The 20,868-nt window shown below is 39.8% G+C and overlaps 1 protein-coding gene and 1 long non-coding RNA gene across 2 annotated transcripts in view; one reads left to right on the top strand and one right to left on the bottom strand.

Annotated features, from left to right (window-relative positions):
* psme4b (proteasome activator subunit 4b) overlaps window positions 1–19,684 on the top strand; it is a 52,123-nt gene extending 32,439 nt beyond the window's left edge. Inside the window, exons 33-47 of the mRNA XM_051939296.1 lie at window positions 2,666–2,747; window positions 3,051–3,207; window positions 3,652–3,718; window positions 3,805–3,930; window positions 4,238–4,390; window positions 4,516–4,620; window positions 6,172–6,263; window positions 6,462–6,593; window positions 6,710–6,912; window positions 9,839–9,924; window positions 10,113–10,241; window positions 13,713–13,868; window positions 14,868–15,006; window positions 15,160–15,293; window positions 18,588–19,684. Coding sequence (XP_051795256.1) covers window positions 2,666–2,747; window positions 3,051–3,207; window positions 3,652–3,718; window positions 3,805–3,930; window positions 4,238–4,390; window positions 4,516–4,620; window positions 6,172–6,263; window positions 6,462–6,593; window positions 6,710–6,912; window positions 9,839–9,924; window positions 10,113–10,241; window positions 13,713–13,868; window positions 14,868–15,006; window positions 15,160–15,293; window positions 18,588–18,722 — 1,896 coding nt within the window. The 3' untranslated portion in view covers window positions 18,723–19,684. The remainder of the gene's footprint in view (window positions 1–2,665; window positions 2,748–3,050; window positions 3,208–3,651; window positions 3,719–3,804; window positions 3,931–4,237; window positions 4,391–4,515; window positions 4,621–6,171; window positions 6,264–6,461; window positions 6,594–6,709; window positions 6,913–9,838; window positions 9,925–10,112; window positions 10,242–13,712; window positions 13,869–14,867; window positions 15,007–15,159; window positions 15,294–18,587) is intronic.
* Window positions 2,894–20,868, bottom strand: part of LOC127531057 (uncharacterized) — a 66,182-nt gene continuing 48,207 nt past the window's right edge. Inside the window, exons 2-3 of the long non-coding RNA XR_007937923.1 lie at window positions 10,085–10,232; window positions 2,894–3,960 (exon numbers count right to left, since the gene is read on the bottom strand). This is a non-coding gene — a long non-coding RNA (uncharacterized LOC127531057). The remainder of the gene's footprint in view (window positions 3,961–10,084; window positions 10,233–20,868) is intronic.

Genomic DNA, 20,868 nt, shown 5'->3' with positions numbered 1-20,868 from the left:
GGTAAAGCATCTCACTTTCCACTGGTGTTAGAAGAATGAAAATGGGATGGTAAAAAGCCTTCTTTTGTTGTTCATCAAGTGTGAGATGCACTGGACATCAGAAATCCCTCCTCTCATGCAAGAGCAGCTCATAAGCAGAAATATTTAAATTCCACTCACACGCATGGATTCAGTCATGACTGAAGAACAAATGCTGTGCCCTACTTTTGTAATATATGCTATACAGTATGTCCAAAGTAGTTTAAATCAATCCACTGGACTTTAAGAAAATATACAGTATGCACCATATAGTATGATTTATAGTGTACTGATTATGCAGGCAGCTTACAAGAAATAACTTTATATGTTCAAACTAGCAAGAAATAAGGTGTGCACACTATAAGAGTGAAATGTATATTTTAATTGCTAGATTTTCCTTCATAATGCCCCTTCCCAGCAGGTGGAGATCTTATTTCACTACAGTCATATCTTATATAAACCCTTAATATCAGTGTTCTGCCTCGTCTGTGCAGCAGATGGTCACACTGAGCCTGACAGCAGCTGCAGCACAACACAAGAGTCACACACTTCAGCTTTCCTGCTATAGTCATCTTGTCCTGCACTTTAGTTTGTTGGACAAGTGACCAAACCAACATTCACTTCTGTAAAGTGCTCTACTGACCTCAGTTTGCAGGAGACCTCATACCTCATTTGTTTGTTAGCTGCAGCATATTAAAGAGCATGCAGGCACACCTGCAAATGTCACTTAAGTTAAGTGAAATGCTGATGTGCTTCTTATTCTTCAAAATCACTGCTGATAACATGCATTCGGTCCTCAACTAATTATTTTTACATACAGTCTTCCTTTTTCCCTACAGCGTGTACTGCTGATGATTAAAAATATGACAAAATGTGTTGGACTACAAGTCATATTTTTTTCCATTTATTTTTAATTTTTTTTAAGTCCTTCAAAATGTAAAAAAAAAAACAAAAAAAAAACTTAAAAACTAAACTAAATATTTAAAGTTTGCATCTAAATATAAAATAACAATTAAAACCTGTAACAATAAATAACTTTTTAAAAAAGAAATTAGATTTTTTTTGACAGAAAAAGACAGTTAAAATACCATTTTTCACAAATTTATCACAATTTCAGGAATGTTGCCTTTTTATGTGGTAGATGAAACTGTCAAAATTAAATTTAAACTGTAAAAATATTTCTAAAACTGAGTACAATCAAGAGAGAATGAAATACGTTTGTGTAATTATTCATACACTTGTTTAACCCTCATGTTGTCCTGCGGGTCAAAATTGACCCATTTTAAAGTTTGAAAATGTAGAGAAAGAAATATATTTTCACAGTAAAACTTCTTATGTCCACATTTTTGGTGGAAAAAAAGAAATGTTAAAAATGTTTCTTAAAAATATTCACAAAAAATAGATTTTTTGTGAATGTTTTTAAAGAAAATATTAGAAGTTTTACTGATATATATGTTAACACTTTAGATATTTTTAGGATTTCTTGGAAGATTTTTACTATTTTTAAAAAAAAATATTTACAAGAATTTTCTTGCCAAATTTGGGGGATTTTTTTAAAAAATAAAAATTTTAAGGGAAACTGTTAAAGAATTACTGGAATTTTTTCAGGTCTTTGCAAATTTTCAGAAATTTGGGAAATTTTTTGGCTGAATTTTTGGATTTTTTAGACAAGGAAACAATATTTTTTGGTGCCCATAAATGAGGACAACAGGAGAGTTAAATGAGAGATCTGTTGTACAATTACAGAGGGTTTCACAACAAAAATGTTGAATGAATGTGCTTTTATCAGTAACATAACTGTAATGTATATGTGTAATGTGTATAAGAACTTACAGTCTCTCAAAAATAGTATACTACTATCATCCATCCATCCATCCATCCATCTATCCGTCCTGTCTGTATTTAATTTCCTCTTCATTGTTCAAACATCTCTTTTCTTCTTTATTGGATTCCTTCTTTTTCTTGTTCTTGAATTAATTCTTATGTGCACATAATTTATCTCTATCATTATCTTCTCATCACTTCTGTTTTTACATATTTTCCATGCCAGTCGTGTCCTTTACATTCTTCTTTCTGGTCTTTGTTCCTCATTACATCTGCTATTGCAGAAATACCATAGTGCTATGTAACCAAGGTAAAAGGTAGTCAATTTATTTATCATTATACATATATATTAGTACTAAATAAATATTGAAAGTAGTTTAATCATTTTCACATATTTAAACTAATTACAGCTAGAAAATATGCTTTAATTGTGGAAAATGAGTTATTTTCTGCTATTTGATCATAGTTTTTGGTGCCCCAGATGTTGGAATATTACCATATTTATACTTGCAGTATTTTTAATGTATGCTTAAGCACAATATTATAGCTTTCTAAAGCTTAACATGGGCATAAATTAAAGATTAGCAACAACAATATGGAGCAATGTGAAAGTGAGGCCAGTGTGTATTCAGTCCACCATCACAGGTAGAACAAATACAGGTACAGTCAGCACTTCTTAATGCCCATGGTACTTTTTAATCGAACCTTTAAGGGGTTCTAAGACTGTGTAGATGTAAATCAGGGTAACTACATTGCAAGGCAACAGTTGCTTTACTATTGTTTGCTATTGCTGATCGCTGTCTATAATCTTCATCTCTCTTAGGTTGCAGTCTTAGCTGTGGCTGGTATCCTGAAACAGCAAAAACGCCCAGTAAAGAAAGTTTCTGTGAAGCCGTCAGATATCAGTGAGTTTGCACACACAAACACATGCATTTAGTCTTTGTCTGAAAAGGCAGAAGTTTTAGCTCCTAATTCTAATTAAATAATACATCATGATGTACGGACTAATTGTGAGGTAATTTACTGTTGAGTAAACAATAAGACCATAATATACATCCATATTTGCTGTTTATTAAAAATGATAAATTGCTTCAAGTTTTTTTGTAGTCTTTTGTAGAAACTGGGAGGCTTTCCAAAACACTCACTCGCCTCCAAAAAAAGGCAAATAACACATTTATTTGTGTGGATGTTTTATGGGATATCTGCAGGTGGCATCGAGGAGGAACTGGAGGGGGTGTGTGTTGGGGATCGTGAGGGGAACCGCTGGCTGCAGTATGACAGCAACAACCTACCTCTGACTCAGGAGCAGTGGGACTCTCAGCATTATATGGAGAAAACACACTGTGGCTACCACTCATGGCCGAGGTAAACGACAGCGGATTCAGAAAGCGGGCGGCTGATTAACGGCCTGGTTGGAGGGAATAAAACAGCAGATTGACTTAACTGCCTGGTTGATTTGATGCTTATCTCTGAGCCTTTTGTGGCCACGTTCATGTCTGACGAACTGCTAGATGACTGATCTGGGTGGCTGGATAACTAGCAGGATGTTGAAGTGACTTTCTGTCACGGCCTGGCCCAGATAAGGCTTACAGAACGACTTGCTGCCTGGCCTAGATAGGAGAATTGATGTATAGGTGGAGGGCTGGCTGGCTGTCTCGGCATGCGGACGGCTTGCTGACTAACTGACTTTATAATCATTCATTTATCCTTGCTGCTTATTTGAAGACAGTATGTGTCTATCCAGATTTTTTCTTTGTGTTGTTATCTATAAATCACAGCAGCCTCTTCTTTGTCTGCCGCTCCTTTCAGAGAAATGATGATCTATGCAGCTTCTGAAAAGCCAAACGATGACCTGCCATACGAGGAGATGAGTGAGGTACGTGTCTGCACTGCGCCCCGCACAAAAAGTCTCTGCTTCTCTTCCTCGCTATTATTATTACATTCGGTTTCTGTGTCACTCAGGGTGAAAAGATCATCTTTGAATATTTCTCGGACCCCGAGTTTATTGACCAGCTGATAGAGTTTCTCTCTCTGGAGGATCGCAAAGGAAAAGACAGCTTCAACCCTCGTCGCTTCTGTCTCTTCAAGGTGCAATTGAAATTCTCATCCTGGATCGATCTGTAAAAAAAAACAAAAAAAAACTTGTTACAAAGAAGTGACACAGCATAATACCACGAGCTAAGGCTAAATTGAATTCCACGGAGCCGCAATTTCTGTCATCAACTTCTGTGATTCATTGTTCTCCGTCAGGCGGCGGTTTACTTGCGTCAAACAAATGAGCGTAATCTGTCTTTTTCTAGTAAAAAAAAAGAAAAGAAAAAAGTAAAAAAAAAAGAATGAATGTCTTTGTTCCTTCAATGGCGAACAAGCCCACATGCTCACGTTTGATTGACAGGGGCTGTTTCGTAACTATGGCGACGTGTTCCTGCCGTTACTATGGCCACACCTGGAGCAGCTCGCCAGTGACCCCCACGAGAGCTCCCAGCGCTGCGTGTGCGAGATTACTGCAGGACTAATCAGAGGCAGCAAACTCTGGAGTTTCAGCAAGGTACTGGAGAGACACACACACACATACACATACACAGCGACAAGCATCCACACTGCACTGCTTTTTTGATAAGAAAAGTCAATATTAATAAAAACTTTCATTATTGTGTGTGTGTGTGTGCTCAGGTGGATAGGTTATGGCAGCTTTTGTGCCCTTTGATCAGGACGGCATTAACCAACATCACAGTGGAAACCTACACAGACTGGGGCACCTGCATCGCTACTGCTTGTGTGAGTTGCTCACATGCATACAAATACACCCAGAGAACACAGTTTAGGGTTTATTAAAGAAAAAAATAGGCATTTATCAGTTTAACTCAAAAATGTCGAATCCCAGAGTTAAAAATTACAGCACAAACTCTCAGACGTTCCAGTTTTTTGGCTATTTTTAGCTTTTATAGCACCATGGCTGTAGGGGTTGCAGTGTCAGTCGGTTGACATTTGTAGGTTTTGAGTCAAATGTCTTCCAAACTATTGAATGAATTGACATGACATTCGGTGCATACATGTGTTTCCCCCTAATGATAAATTATAATAACTCGGGGGATCCTTTCTGTTGCTATTTCACATCATCCATCAAGTTTTTAACCAAATACCTACAAATTTGATGGCATTCCTCAGCATTCTCAGCTCTACTTTAGTGCCAATGAGCATCCTTAAAAGTAAACTTAAGATGGCAACAATGTTCAGCATTACACCCCCTAAAACCTCAGAGTGTTACTATTGTCACTATGGTTAGCATTTAGCTTAAAGCGCCACAGTGGTGAAGTCCAATCTCACAGAGCTGAACTATAGTCGGAGTCTCATTGGTGGGCATCGAACATCCATGGAAATAATGCTTTCTTGCCTAAAAATGTTACTCTACACCCTTAATTCCTCGCATCTGTTGTCTTTACTCTCAAATGTATGTCGATATGGATCAAAGCATCTGCTAAATTAAAATGTAGAATTGCAGATCTGTGCCGTCTCCGCCTCTTTCTCCACCAAACCGTCCCCATTCATTGAATCGGAAGCACACAGCTGACCTACAACTCTGCCCCAACACTATGCAACACAACGGCAAGTTGTTATGATGGACTAATTCAGCTATACATGTTTAAACTGGAAACCAATTGTACAAAAGGAAGAACAATGATAGAGAAATTCTCGCCCTGCATGTTGACAGGATTGGTTCTTTAGGTTTGCTCTGTGTGAACCCTGAAGTCTGAGATTCATCACATCAGTATACTGTAGTTTCAAGGTGAAAACATTCAGCCATGCGGTTGACTGCTTATTTCGCATCATGATATGTCCTGACAACGCTAAAATCTCGATTTCCACCAGAGGGGGTCTTGATAATTACAAATAAATGTCTTACTAGAAAATTTTGTAAATCTGTGCTCTTCACATGGGGACTAAGTTTAAATTGTTGTTGCTGCCTCTTAATGTGACAGGGAAGCCATTTAGATCAAGAGAATATAACATTTTACTTTAAATCTGTAGATTGATTCACTTCTTTTTAAAAATGCAAAGGAAAAACTACTACAGTGCCATCCTGTTTTGGTTCTGACTGCTGAGTGACAGTTATCTGCTAGGCAATCTGTGTTGCTTTTGCAGAGGAGATATGTCAAATATATGCTCAATTTTGCTCATATAATACAAAAAAACACATACAGTTTTCATCCAGTGACTACTAAGAGTGAGGGAATACGTGCATACAGCACCTCAGTGGATAAATACATCCTTACCTGAAATAACTGGTCTAAAAATAATGCTGTTTTGTCCTGGATGCTGTCCAAATAGGAGGGCAGGGACCCCAGGAAACTCCACTGGCTGTTCGAGATGCTGATGGAGAGCCCCCTGAGCGGAGAGGGCGGCTCATTCAGGGATGCAAGGTATGTGTGTGCGGGTGTGTGTGCGGGTGTGTGCATGAGCAACAATCTGCACACGCGTGTGTTTATGTCATCTGCGGTATTTCTGAGGTTTCTGATTTCAGGCTGCAGCAGTAACCTGAGCTGCTGAGCTTATGTGCCGCAATAACACAAGGACCCCCCCTCCTCCTCCATCCCCTTCTCTCTCTTTGTCTCTGTCAGTTTGCTGTATGTGCTTCAGGGAGGTCTGGCCCAGCAGCAGTGGAGGGTTTCTGAACTGCTGCACCGGCTGCTGGCGTATCTGGAACCCAAGCTCACCCAGGTGTATAAAAATGTCAGGGAGCGCATCGGCAGGTACCAAATGAACTCGTCTCTTCTGGACAATCATGTTGAAATAATCGAGTTAGTTTGCATCCCACGCTGCATTTGCGACTGTTCTCATTCTCCCCGTTTCTTTTTCCCCTCTCCAGTGTCCTGACCTATATCTTTATGATAGACGTAGCCCTGCCCCACACCCGGCCCACCTCCTCCCCCCACGTGGCAGAATTCGTCACCCGGGTCCTGGAGCGACTCAAGCCCCTGACGTCGGAGCCCGAGATCCACAACCACGTCCATGAGGAGAACACCCAAGAGACGGACGAGCGCACCCAGGCTGTCAAGTTGCTCAAGACGGGTCAGAATGTGGATGCAAGCATGTAAACTGTGTGGTGGATGGACGTGGTGGAAGCTGGCTTTGGGGGAAATATATAAATATATACTGTGACAGCCTGCTCTCTTGGTGAAATAGACAGACACACTGAGGCCAGATGAAACAAGCCAGAAGCAGGGATCGCTGTTATTGATTTCACCTTTTAAATTGACTTTTAAAGATAGCGAAGTATAGATTGAAGCGGGCATTCAAGGCTGTGTGTTCAAGCATTTCAAAAAGAAGTTATGGAAAAGAGTCCAATTCAGTGTCTGGGAGTGTGTCTCTAATATAATTTGTACAGGTCACACAGTTGAGTAATTTAAACTAGATTTTACTATTGATTTTTTCTCTCTCTCAGTTACAGGCCGGTCTCTAATAGCAGTTTAACAAATTGCGTTCACTTCGTTTTTCAGCATTTTCTGATTTAATGTTTTTTTAAAAGGCATATTCAACCAAAGGGTCAGTTCCTCTCAATGACAAAAAATAAATAAACATATTTTCTCACCTACCTCTAGTCGCATTTAGCAATGGAGATAGATTTGGTGTTGTTTGCCTCGGTGCTCTGCTAAAGAGATGTTTGTCTTTACTCAAACAAGAAATAAATTTGCAGGTCTGTTTCATGAGACAGCTGGGTAGGAGAGAGATGAGCTTTTACACAAATTTCCAAAAGGCATCTCAAACACTGCATAAATCACAACAGTCCAAATTTACCAGATGAAGGCACCACATCGAAGCATTGTGGATAAATGCAGGTTAGATAGTGTTTGGGTGTATTTTTGCACCTGAACCAAAACACAATTGAGTTGATTCCCATGTGTAGCAACAGCTTTATGGGAAAGTTTAAGTGTGTTGAACTTTGACTGAAGCGGTGTTGGTCTACGTTGGTGCAGGAAATAACTACTTAAAGTGAAAGAAGGATAAAGTATGAGGAAGTAGTGCTTCTGAATTTTAAGAACTTTACAGTAGCAAAATGGCCAGTATTGAAACCAGACAAACAAGATGCTGCATAATATTGGAATTATATGATGCTGCCACCACCATGCTTCACAACATGATGCTGCCACCACCATGCTTTAATCATGATGCTGCCACCACCATACTTCACATCATGATGCTGCCACCACCATGCTTTAATCGTGATGCTGCCACCACCATGCTTTAATCGTGATGCTGCCACCACCATGCTTCACATCATGATGCTGCCACCACCATGCTTCACAACATGATGCTGCCACCACCATGCTTCACATCATGATGCTGCCACCACCATGCTTCACAACATGATGCTGCCACCACCATGCTTCACATCATGATGCTGCCACCACCATGCTTCAAAACATGATGCTGCCACCACCATGCTTTAATCGTGATGCTGCCACCACCATGCTTCACATCATGATGCTGCCACCACCATGCTTCACATCATGATGCTGCCACCACCATGCTTCACAACATGATGCTGCCACCACCATGCTTCACATCATGATGCTGCCACCACCATGCTTCAAAACATGATGCTGCCACCACCATGCTTTAATCGTGATGCTGCCACCACCATGCTTCACATCATGATGCTGCCACCACCATGCTTCACATCATGATGCTGCCATCACCATGTTTTACAGTAGGAATGGTGTATTTGTGATGGTGTGCAGTGTTTGCTGTCCAACAAACATAGAGTCTAGTGTGATGGCCAAAAACTTCAATTTTGGTCTCCTCAGACCAAAGAACCTTATTCCTGTGTATGTGTAGGAACATGGAGCTACACCCCCTGTCAAAAGTTTTGAGACGCTTTCTCATTCAAATAAATAAGAACCCGTCTCAAACCTTTTGACAGGGGGTGTATGTGCTGCTTTACTAGCACAGGATCGAAGCCAATAGAAATGTGAGAAGAAACTCCTGTTGTAGTCCTGCTGGAACTTAGCTATGTAAAGCTAGCAAAACTAGCACCACAAGAAGTTTTTTTTTGTTGCATTGTAAGGGAGACACTAATTAGAGAATCCTGCATAGAAATCTATGGATAAATTCAAGTCCTGCCCCTATTACCCAAAAAGCCAATCAACTGCCTTGCTGGGAAACATCCAGCCAATGGTGAAACTGTGTATATGTGTAGTTTAAATATAAGCTGTGGGGAAAAATGACTTTTTGAGCCTTTATCTGGAGAAAAGTTGCCACATTTTATGCTGGTTTGATCAGTTTTGACTGCTGATTCTGAACGTGCAGCTTTTAGGTCATGGTGACCCTTGAAATAGCAGTTACTTCTCTCTCCTCCTTCATTTACATAGGAACATGGTTTTGAAGAAGGGGAAAATTGCCTATTAAGATGATTGTTGAATAGCGAGACCTGCCTGTAAGGGTTTTGATAGGACTACCAAAGCATTTTTCTGATGGAAGAAGTCTCAGATATCGATTTCACAAAACCTGGACACATAAAATCCAAAATACTTTTCAAAATCCTGCTAGAAAATTGTTTAAAAAAATAATGTCTTTATAGCATCAGAGTAGATATTTCATAGTGTTCTTGCTTTGCTACATTATGTTTATTCACACCTTCAAGTTCTATTGCACTTGTTTGCCAAAAACTGAAATCTCATTTTTTGTCTTTATATTTGCACATTGTTGCTCTTCCAGTTTGTCATTACTCTAATACTCCATTATACAGATAAATATCTGGTTACGGAATTACACAAGTCATTAGATACTAAATCATGATAGATTGTGTTTTATTACTGGAGCTATGCAGTAAGGTCACAGCACCAAGTCTGTAGTTTTTTATTATTTGGCAGCGACCCAAACTCTCCTCTGTGTGTGTGTGTGTGTGTGTGTGTGTGTGTGTGTGTGTGTGTGTGTGTGTGTGTGTGTGTGTGTGTGTGTGTGTGTGTGTGTGTGTGTGTGTACGTGCTATTTTCAGTGCTGAAATGGTTGATGGCGAGTGCAGGGCGAACTTTTACCACTCCTGTTCAGCAGCAACTACAGCTCCTGCCTCTGCTCTTCAAGGTAAAACACACACACACACACACACACACACACACACACACACACACTGACACTCACAGGTCCCAGCACAGCATTATTACCCACTCAATCTTACTTGCCCATTAAACTCAATTTCTCTCTTCATTTACTCAAAACGGTGCGTCGCTCTGTGTCTTCCTACCTCTCTCCGTCTCCCTCTCTCCCTGCAGATTGCCCCGGTGGAGATTGATGAGAGCTATGATGAGATGAAGCAGGATGCGCGCACGTGTCTCTCTCTCATGTCCCAGGGCCTGCTGTATCCCGAGCACATCCCTCTGGTTCTGGCAGCACTGGAGGAGGTAATATGTGCACACAAAGATGCTCATAAACACACACACACATACTGCCCCACTTGCCTGCTGTCAGTGTTCTGAACCTAATGCTGCCTAAGGTGTCGTGTTAGACTAAAAAAACAACCTACGCTGGTTTAATTTGCTTATTTTATGACGGTTCCAGTACTTCTGTGAGGAGTTTTGTGTGTGAATGTTGTGAAATTTCTGCTTTCTAACCTTCACGTCTACAGTTTTTGATAGCAGACGGCATGAGTTCTGTGTTTCACCTTGACAAACTCAAACCTAAATATTTCATCTTGTGGGAAGATGACATCACGTGGTGCACGCAAATGATTAAAGGAATGATTTAATTTTGTGCCTGTTTCCTGCTGCGAGCCACTCATATGTAGGCACGTCACAGTCGTTGCATAATTGCATGTGTTTTTCATAACTATGACACTTTCCTTTCACCTGTATGAAAACGACAGGATGAAACTAACAGAAATGCCATATTTTAACACTGTTTTCATGTTTTTTTTCCCACATTTAGCCTCTAAAATTTGACTGACAGTATTTTGATGAGAAACTACTGACACGAACATCGTGAATTTAGCTGCAAATTCAAACACCGCAGCACTAGTGTGTGCAGATTTTGCCTTTAAGCCAAATTAAACAGGAGTTTAATCACTTTGAGGAAGCAGTTTGTTGGATTTGCAGCAAAAATGTGACACTCAAAGGTGCTACTAACATGAATATAAAATTAACAGAGGCATAAAATTATCAGAAAAAAGAATACACACGTGGACAAAATTGTTGGTACCCCTCAGTTAAAGAAGGAAAAACCCACAATTCTCACTGAAATCACTTGAAACTCACAAAAGTAACAATAAATAAAAATTTATTGAAAATTAAATAATCAAAATCAGCCATCACTTTTGAATTGTTGATTAACATAATTATTTAAAAAAACAAACTAATGAAATAGGGCTGGACAAAAATGATGGTACCCATAACTTAATATTTTGTTGCACAACCTTTTGAGGCAATCATTGCAATTAAACGATTTCTGTATTTGTCAATGAGCGTTCTGCAGCTGTCAACAGGTATTTTGGCCCACTCCTCATGAGCAAACAGCTCCAGTTGTCTCAGGTTTGATGGGTGTCTTCTCCAAATGGCATGTTTCAGCTCCTTCCACATATGTTCAATGGGATTCAGATCTGGGCTCATAGAAGGCCACTTTAGAATAGTCCAACGCTTTTCTCTCAGCCATTCTTGGGTGTTTTTGGCTGTGTGTTTTGGATCGTTGTCCTGTTGGAAGACCCATGACCTGCGACTGAGACCAAGCTTTCTGACACTAGGCAGCACATTTCTCTCCAGAATGCCTTGATAGTCTTCAGATTTCATCGTACCTTGCACACTTTCAAGACACCCTGTGCCAGATGCAGCAAAGCAGCCCCAAAACATTACTGAGCCTCCTCCATGTTTCACCGTAGGGACAGTGTTCTTTTCTTCGTATGCTTGGTTTTTGAGTCTATGAACATAGAGTTGATGTGCCTTACCAAAAAGCTCCAGTTTGGTCTCATCTGTCCAAAGGACATTCTCCCAGAAGCTTTGTGGCTTGTCAACATGCATTTTTGCAAATTCCAGTCTCGCTTTTTTATGAGTTTTTTTCAGCAGTGGTGTCCTCCTTGGTCGTCTCCCATGAAGTCCACTTTGGCTCAAACAACGACGAATGGTGCGATCTGATACTGATGTACCTTGGCCTTGGAGTTCACCTTTAATTTCTTTGGAGGTTGCTCTGGGCTCTTTGGATACAATTCCAACGATCCGTCTCTTCAATTTGTCATCAATTTTCCTCTTGCGGCCACGTCCAGGGAGGTTGGCTACTGTCCCGTGAGTCTTGAACTTCTGAATAATATGAGCCACTGTTGTCACAGGAACTTCAAGCTGTTTAGAGATGGTCTTATAGCCTTTACCTTTAAGATGTTTGTCTATCATTTTTTTTCGGATGTCCTGGGACAATTCTCTCCTTCGCTTTCTGTTGTCCATGTTCAGTGTGGTACACACCTTTTCACCAAACAGCAGGGTGACTACTTGTCTCCCTTTAAATAGGCAGACTGACTGATTATGAGTTTGGAAACACCTGTGATGTCATTTAAATGACACACCTGAGTTAATCATGTCACTCTGGTCAAATAGTTTTCAATCTTTTATAGAGGTACCATCATTTTTGTCCAGGCCTGTTTCATTAGTTTGTTTTTTTAAATAATTATGTTAATCAACAATTCAAAAGTAATGGCTGTTTTTGATTATTTAATTTTCAATAAATTTTTATTTATTGTTACTTTTGTGAGTTTCAAGTGATTTCAGTGAGAATTGTGGGTTTTTCCTTCTTTAACTGAGGGGTACCAACAATTTTGTCCACGTGTGTATTTAGTCAAGTGAAAGCCCTGCTCCTATTTGGATACTTGAAAAGATGCTTAGCTTAGCATAAAAAGATGAAGAAGTGGGAAAGCAGCCCAGCTGGCTCAGGTAAAATCCATTTACCTGCACCACTGAAGCTCACACATTATATTTTTGTTACTTTAATCTATTCAAATAAATAAACAGTTGAAGAAAAAGGAACATGAAGGCACAAGAATGTTTCTTGCATGTGACTGCCCATAAAACTGAACTTGTCATTTTTACACTTTCAAGATTGTGTTAATTAGTGGGTGTAAGAGGTGCTGATTTCTTCACCTTTGGACAGATGTGGGATAGCTGTGCCCCCTATTCCCAGTTTTTATGCTGATCCAGGATCTAATCTAAGCTAATCATATTCTGGTTCTGTTGCTTGTGAAGGGGAATGTTGCAAACATGAATGTGATTCTTGTAAACTTTCTTCAAGAAGGTGAATTGTGTTTCCAAAAGTGTCAAACGGCTCCTTCAAAAGTCAGGTTTTAAAAGCTACCTGGATTTACATTACACCTATTAGAACGTTTGTATTGACTGCTTGTTTGATCGAAAAATTACTTTCTGCAAGAAGCCATTAGTACACCTGTCAATGCACACACCAAAAGGTTTTCACGCATGTCGTGTGCACAATTGAGTCTAGTGCCACCAGCAGGTTGATGATTTTTTTATTTTTAGTAAAATGTCTCAAGAACTATTGAACAGTCTGCCATGAAATATGGTGCCGATTTGTAATAATAAAGATCCATTGCATGTTTTTGACGCACCTCACATTCTACTTCATTTCTTTAATGAATAATCATGATGGCTGAATAAGAAATGAAGGCATGCTTGCTCAGTAAACAAAGATGGTAAATATGGTAAATATTGTATCATCTTTAGCATTAGCATGCTGCAAGTATTGTAATTCTGAACATGTGTGCATGCTGGCATCTTGTTAAAGCATAGCTGCGTCTATGTATAGCCTCACATAAGCAGCTAACATGGCTGCACACTCTTCTTTTTGCTGTGCTCTCATTATCTCCTTCCTCTCTCCCCTCTGTGTAGATGGCAGGCAGCAGGTCGTGGCATGCTCGCTACTCAGTGCTGACCTACCTCCAGATCATGATTTTCTACAACTTGTTTACTCTGCTCAGTGTGCCTGCTGAGGTTCTCCGCATCCGAAAGCTGGTGATGCAGCTGCTGCTCGACGAGCAGCTTGAGGTAATGTATTCACAAACAGGCAACAAACGCAGCTTTAATACAGCAAGCGCGCCTCTGTAAGGTATAATTGCTAGAAGATTATAAAGGGGGCCCACTTATTGTCCCCTAGTCCCTTCCCCACTAAATCTTAATCCTTCTTTTCTGTTCACGGTTATTGCTTGAAAATAACAGTCCACCTCACTTCTCAGTGTAGTTACAGAAATAGAACTCTGTGGTTGCCTCATTTGTAGAAAGTGTTAATTTAAAAGATCTAAAAATACCATCACAAATTAATATAAACCCCTAAAACACTCGCCGATCAGTTTTGACTGTTAATCCTCTAAATGAATTATTAATGTCTGTTTATTGAAAATCAACTTTTATTCTTGAGCACAGAACATGGCAGGCTCTTCTTATATCGAGTTATGTCAGCTTTTTGCACAATCCCCGTCCCACTTGTCTTGCTTTTAAAACCTTTCAGCTGTCTTCTTCCCATTGATCTGGACGAGCAGCGCAGGTGAAAATCAATAACCGCCGGGCCTGAGCCACATTGTCTAAATTACAAACGCTTCTCTTAATATTTTGTTAACCGTGTTGAGAGTGCAGGTAGCGGCCGCTCTGCCTTTGCATCATTGTCTGTTTCGATGCATCAGCCGTCACTCAGAGCCTATTCATAATTTATGCAAAGTGATGCAGGAAGGCAGTGATGTTCTGTAAGTGAATTTCACCTCAGCTCAACTCAGCATCTCTCCCCCTCCTCTTCCCTCCTCCTCCTCCTCTTTCCCCTCCTCTGCTCATCTCTGTACCTCGCTTTTTCCCCTTCCGATCTCCTCCTCGCGCTCTTTTAATAAATTGTGCATGCGTTTCTCGCCCTAAAACCGCCTCATGCTCTCCACCGCATCCTGTATGTGTCGGTTCTGATCTTCACGGCTCTGTTTTTTTTCTTTCCCCCTCTTGTTTTCTTTGTCTCTCCTCGCTGTCCTTCCCCCACCCCCTCTTTCGTCTTTCTCCCCCCGGTAGGTGAGGGACATGGCATGCACCACCCTCAGTGGTTTACTGCAGTGCCAGTTCTTCCCTCTGGACTCCAGTCTGCAGACACAGCTCCAGACGCTGAGTCAGACTTGCCTTCCGAAGGCCAGAGGAGAGCTAGCCTCCACAGGTACCAGCGCACACACATTTCCATCCCCATCACACAGCGAGGCAATCACAGTAATACTTGCCCTATTACCCTTTCTTATCCCAGGGGAATTGTGAACCTTGAAATTCTGGCCCCATTTTAACTCCCCATTTGTGTGTATATGTGTGTGTGCAGACTTGGTGCGGCGCCATGCTGGAGTGCTCGGCCTCAGCGCCTGTATCCTGTCGAGCCCCTATGATGTTCCAGACTGGATGCCTCAGATACTGATGGACCTGAGCGACCATCTCAACGACCCACAACCCATAGAGGTCCGCGCACGCAACCGCACGCACGCACACACTCGCATACAAACATCTCGCCCCAAACAGTGTGAGCTGAAAGAATACAATTTCATTGTCCAATTGAGGAGAAAATTGTCTCTTTGGCCTTACTTCAGGCATGAAGAAGACATACAATGTAATCCGTAGAGCAGAGTTTGAATAATACATTACAGTGATGGGGAGCCAATGATGATGATAATTTAGTGCTTCTCCTGTTGCAAAGTGAAAGAAAGTAGGAAACATAGTTCAGGAAATAGATTTGTGAGTAGATGAATGAAACAGTCTGCCACTAGAAAGACAGAACTCTACATATATTGTGCACAAAATGGAAGCACAGTTTGGTTTCTTGAGGCATTATTCCATCGTCTAAATCGGCTTTGGCATATTCCTCTTGAAGGCCAAAGTGTAAAACAAATGCACTCAATGCTTAAGTCATGAGCACATCTTTAGTTTTAGCGATCGCCACTTTAATTCCCTGTTTTCTGTCCTTGTTGAAGCGGCTAACTTTTCGCTCCAAACTTGTTTCACTTTAAGTAATTTCCACATTGCATATTTAAATGCTTGTATCTGGCTTTTTAACATGAATAAATTAGAATTTCCTCATTAGTTTTTAATTAACGTAAACAAATAGCTGCAAATATTTCCAGCTGCTGTCTGATTCAACTCTGAGATTTACATCATGTGTTTCTGTATTCAGAGCAGCAGCAGCAGCTTTGTTTTACAGCTCAAAACAGGAACTGTTTGCTTTGCAAGTCATATTCATTATTGCTCTAGTTCCACTCTTAAGCCTAAGTGTAGGTTTCATTCTGTCCTAATAGATAGTGGCTGTTTACAAGTGCTTTTAGGTTTTTTTTTCTCTCCTCAAAGCAAATGAAGCAAGAGAAAGAGCTGCTATCAACATCCTCTTTATTGCAGGACTTTACTACAGAGTCTAATAGAAACATCCTAATGCTGAAAAACAAACAAATCCCTTTGGACTCATGTATATTAGTGTGCATGTTTAGTTGTGAATCGTGTAGCATCTTGTTTATCTGGACGCCGAATATATTTAGTTGCACAGATGAGAATTAGCCCTTTTTGCCAGCTATTGAGAATAACAGAAACAGATACAGTTAATCTTGTAGTATGGCCAAGTTAAAACTCAATAAAACTGAATAATTCTAGTGTACAGATAATCAAAAATGAATGATTCTTTAGTTAGGCAATGCTTAAGTTTTCTATTTGTGTAAAACTAATATATATATATAATGTCTTCGATATATTCATAATGCAGTATTGTAAGATGTGAACGTTACTATGTAAAGTGCCTTAAAATGATTTATGTTGTGATCTGCTGCTATATAATTTAAACTGATTTCAAAATTTAATTATTTAATTCGTATTAACTCCGATGTTTAGATTTAAGAACAAAGGTGAACCATAAATCTGACCTCAGCAGTGAAAATGATTCAGTTGGTGTTCTTTACGTTCAACTTTTTGTACAATTATCAAAGAAAAGTTCAGGTACCAGAACACATAAGTAAAGGTACACAAGTAATAAAAGAAAATGGAGTTAAAGTAGGAGTAAGCAGTGTTTATTTTTTCGTCGCAGGGCCAAAATTGCTCAATAACCTTTCAGCATATTCTAATTCAAGTGGTCTGAGTGGAAACTACATTCCTGCACCTCCTCCTGGGTACATTTTCCAGCTTTAGAAAATCTCACCCGCGATGTGAGATTTTAGCAATTCACGGGTCGTTTCATCCACAGCAGGTGAGATAGTATAAATAGCAGCATAGTGAGAATAGGAAGTGGAGGTGCAGTGGGTTAAACACAGGACCTTCAGGGGTGTGGAGGCATAAATCAATGTTGAATTTTAGCTTGGAGTAGAGAGGAAAAGCTGCATATATGTTTTAAAATTCACCAGATTTCTGCCTACTGCAGCTTTAAAATATCAAAAATAAAACTACCATTACACAAATGCTCCCCTGTGAGTGTTCCTGATCATATTAAAGGACAATGTGTAAATATATTAACTGCATTTTATTTTAGTGGATGGTCAAGGAGCAGATAATTTAAATTACTTTCTAATTATTGGCAGGTTAATCAGTTACGAAGCAGTAAACTTTATGTTTACACGGATATTGCAGTGATCTTGGTCATACAAATCATATATAACTACAGGAAGTTTATGTATCCAAGAACGATTTTTAGTACATTTAGTTCCATTCAGCTGCTTTATATCACTTTCTGGCGCCAGAATCAGAATCAGAATGGTTTTATTGCTAAGCAGGTTTTCACATAGAAGACATTTGACTTGGTGTTTTAGTGCGAGTAAGATACAGATTTAAAAGTGTTGTCAGTTGTAGGTATTAAGTGTAACAAGATAATAACAAGAACAGCACTCAGAGCGCAGTACTCCTCCAAGGCTGCTCAGACGTCGTTTCATTTCAGACGGCTTAAATCTTGAAAAAATTTGTGGCAGAAATCACTGCAACATAGAATGTGTCCATTTAATATAGATGTACCCGCAAACAAAAGGACCTTGCACTGAGCACAGGTGTGTGTTATACATGTGTAAATTATGTACAGATACCAAATCGCATGACCTAAATGTAGCGGGCTGCGGGAATTGATGGGACTCAGAAACACCCCCATGTTTTAATCAATTGTTCTTTGTATGATTTCCCACGGATAAGTCCCCATAAGTCCTCAGCAGTGGATTTGTAGTAGAATCGCAATCATGTGATCATCAGCAGGCAGCTGACGTAGCGTTCAGTTGTTGTCATAGTTACAGCAACGCCGTGCCACTCTCGCAATGATACAGAAATCTTTAACAAATCCATGGATCCTGACTATAAGCCCCATCAAAGCCAAAATCCAATCATTTGGTCCTTGTGTCATTTCTGACCTTCCCTGAAAATGTCATCCAAATCCGTTAGTCTGTTTTTGAATAATGTTTTACACAGACAAACAGATGGAAGGACAAACATACGCCAGTTGTCACATAATAGCAATAAGAAGCAGTGTTGTAAGTCAGATTAGCAGTAAGTGAAATAAAGGGTGTATAAATCACAAAAAGAAATGTTTAAAGTGTGGAGGACTATGGAAATTAGTCGCATGAGAATATATAAGGTTACATAGTATGTAGGGCAGACAAGAAATTGAAATGTACAAGATGATGACAGTATTCCTGTTAAAAACTCTGGTGGAGTCCTTTTTGAAGAGGCCAACTGCGTTTTTTTGTAAGTCCTTGCAGGATAATAATAGATGTTAATATGATGACTTGTGGCTTTTCCCCCAAGATGACGGTGAAGAAGACCCTGTCCGAGTTCAGGCGCACCCACCATGACAACTGGCAGGAGCACCGTCAGTGCTTCACCGATGACCAGCTGCTTGTGCTCACAGACCTGCTGGTGTCGCCCTGTTACTACGCCTAGACGGCCATCTGCCTTCCCCAGGGTCCTCCGCAGGCTGACCGACCACTACCACAGGAAAAATAATTACACCTTTTTAGCACTGTCGGGAAACTCCAGCCCTCCGTGCAGCCTGTTAAAATAACGTCCGATAACGCTGGCTGGGGAGCTCTCCCTCTGGAACCTCACATTGCCACTGTTGGCCTTCAATAAACCCAGCAGGAAAAAAGTAGTTCTGGGCAAAAAAAACAACTCGGTTTCAAATATTTAACTTACTTGGTGTGTTTTGTTTTGTTACGCCAAGCAGCTCAGCAGCCCCAAAGGTGGCCACTTCAGAGATAAAGGTGTTTGTATTTAGTTTTCTTGTTGTTCTAATGGAGCATAATGATTTGCCCACATCTGCCAGAAACATACTCTCTCACTCTCTCTCTATATATATATATATATATGATATGAATATGTAAGAATAATATAAAAAAATCAACAGTAATATTATTAAACACAACAAACTCCTATGGTATTTCTACATTTACAAGATAACACGTATCCAATGTGATGATATTTTTAATATATAAACTTAATATTTATATAGATTCAATAATTTAAATAATAAATATAACACTTGCAGGCACGTTTACCTGCAATAGGTCATAAAATGAATAACAAGCTGTAATAAGTGTCATGTGCTATGTCACTGTGCTGTATTATACAATAGTTCAGCACTGAGAATTTAAAGTTTCCTGTTAAATAAATTCTTTAAATAATTTGTAATATTTGTGAGTCGTATTTTATTTTAGAGAGGCAGAATGAATGTGGTAGGCTAAAACACATCCACATCACATAGCTGTCCATTATATTCTGCAGAGAGATCAAACATATAAGCTACTTCTTCCACGGATAGTTTTTAGTTTTGTGCCAAAAAACAAGAAAACTATGCTGTGTTGTACGGATTCCGCTCCAGTCAATAAACACTGGTTGCAACTGTGTGTGTGTGTGTGTTTAAGAAAGACAGGATCACAGATAGAGCTGTCACTATTTTCATTCTGCATGTTGATGCTTTCTGATGCAGCGCTGTTGAATTTGATATGTTCACTGTGCTGAGACGTATGCTGGCAGAATGAGAAGAAGCCGATGCTTTAGTGCCAAGAGGTGCAGATAGTGAGACGCAAGTAAGCACAGTTCGGAATAAACAATCTGTGATTACAGCGGTACGATGAGGATAGCTGCTCTGAAACTTGGTTTTCATACAAGAGAGAAAGCAGGAGATTAGACAAGTGACTCTGGAAAGCGGTATCATTATATCATCTTTAAAAAACAAAGAACAAGAGCATGACTGATTATGTTTCTAAACCTCAAGTTGGAGATTGAGAAGTGAATCGCAACTTTCTGGCAAACTTCCCTTTACTTAATCATTCTAATCCAAATTAGTCCCACAAAAATCAAGTCAGCATAATGGAGGCACTATTATTCTATGTAACAGTGAAAAACACTGTCATTGAAAAATAAGGCCAGCCACAGTAAGTCACAGTCACTCTCACAGCTCTGAAAGGCTGTAATTTGTCTCAGCAGTGCCCTGGGCTGAATGCTAACATTACCATGCTAACATGCTCACAATGACAGCGCTAACGTGCTGATGTTTATCAAGCAAAGTGTTTGCAATGTTCATCCTCTTCAGATCCCGCCATGCTAACATTTGCTAATTAGCAATAAACACAAATGACGCCTGGGGCTGCTGGAAAATATCATTAGTTTTGCAGGTGTTTGATCGTGAACCAAATTAAGCAAATTATAAATCTGACCTGATAACGGAGCTACGGAACACATTTATGGCACCAATTTAATTCGAGAGATTTCTTTATTATGTTTGTTAGCAGAATATGTTTGCATTTTGGATCATTTGCTGCATTAAGCAAACATTCTGAACACATCATCAAGGGCTTAGAGAAATTCTAACTTTTTTCCTGATGCTATAAATAAACCACAGATGAGAATAATGATTACTTGCAGTCATAGATCAAACTGCAGCCACGGTCTTGATGAAGCAGAGCAGCTGAGGTTTTGACTGTTGGGTGGATAACAAATTAATAAATAAACATAGAAGTTTCTCCTTTACAACACTCACTGTAACTTATTTAACCTTGGAGGCTCAATGCCTTGAAGAAAAACATCA

The sequence above is a fragment of the Acanthochromis polyacanthus genome, chromosome 19 (genome assembly GCF_021347895.1).
Source record: "Acanthochromis polyacanthus isolate Apoly-LR-REF ecotype Palm Island chromosome 19, KAUST_Apoly_ChrSc, whole genome shotgun sequence".
Taxonomy (NCBI): domain Eukaryota; kingdom Metazoa; phylum Chordata; class Actinopteri; family Pomacentridae; genus Acanthochromis; species Acanthochromis polyacanthus.
Note: the sequence above shows the minus strand (reverse complement) of the source record. Positions and strands in the feature narration are given on the sequence as shown.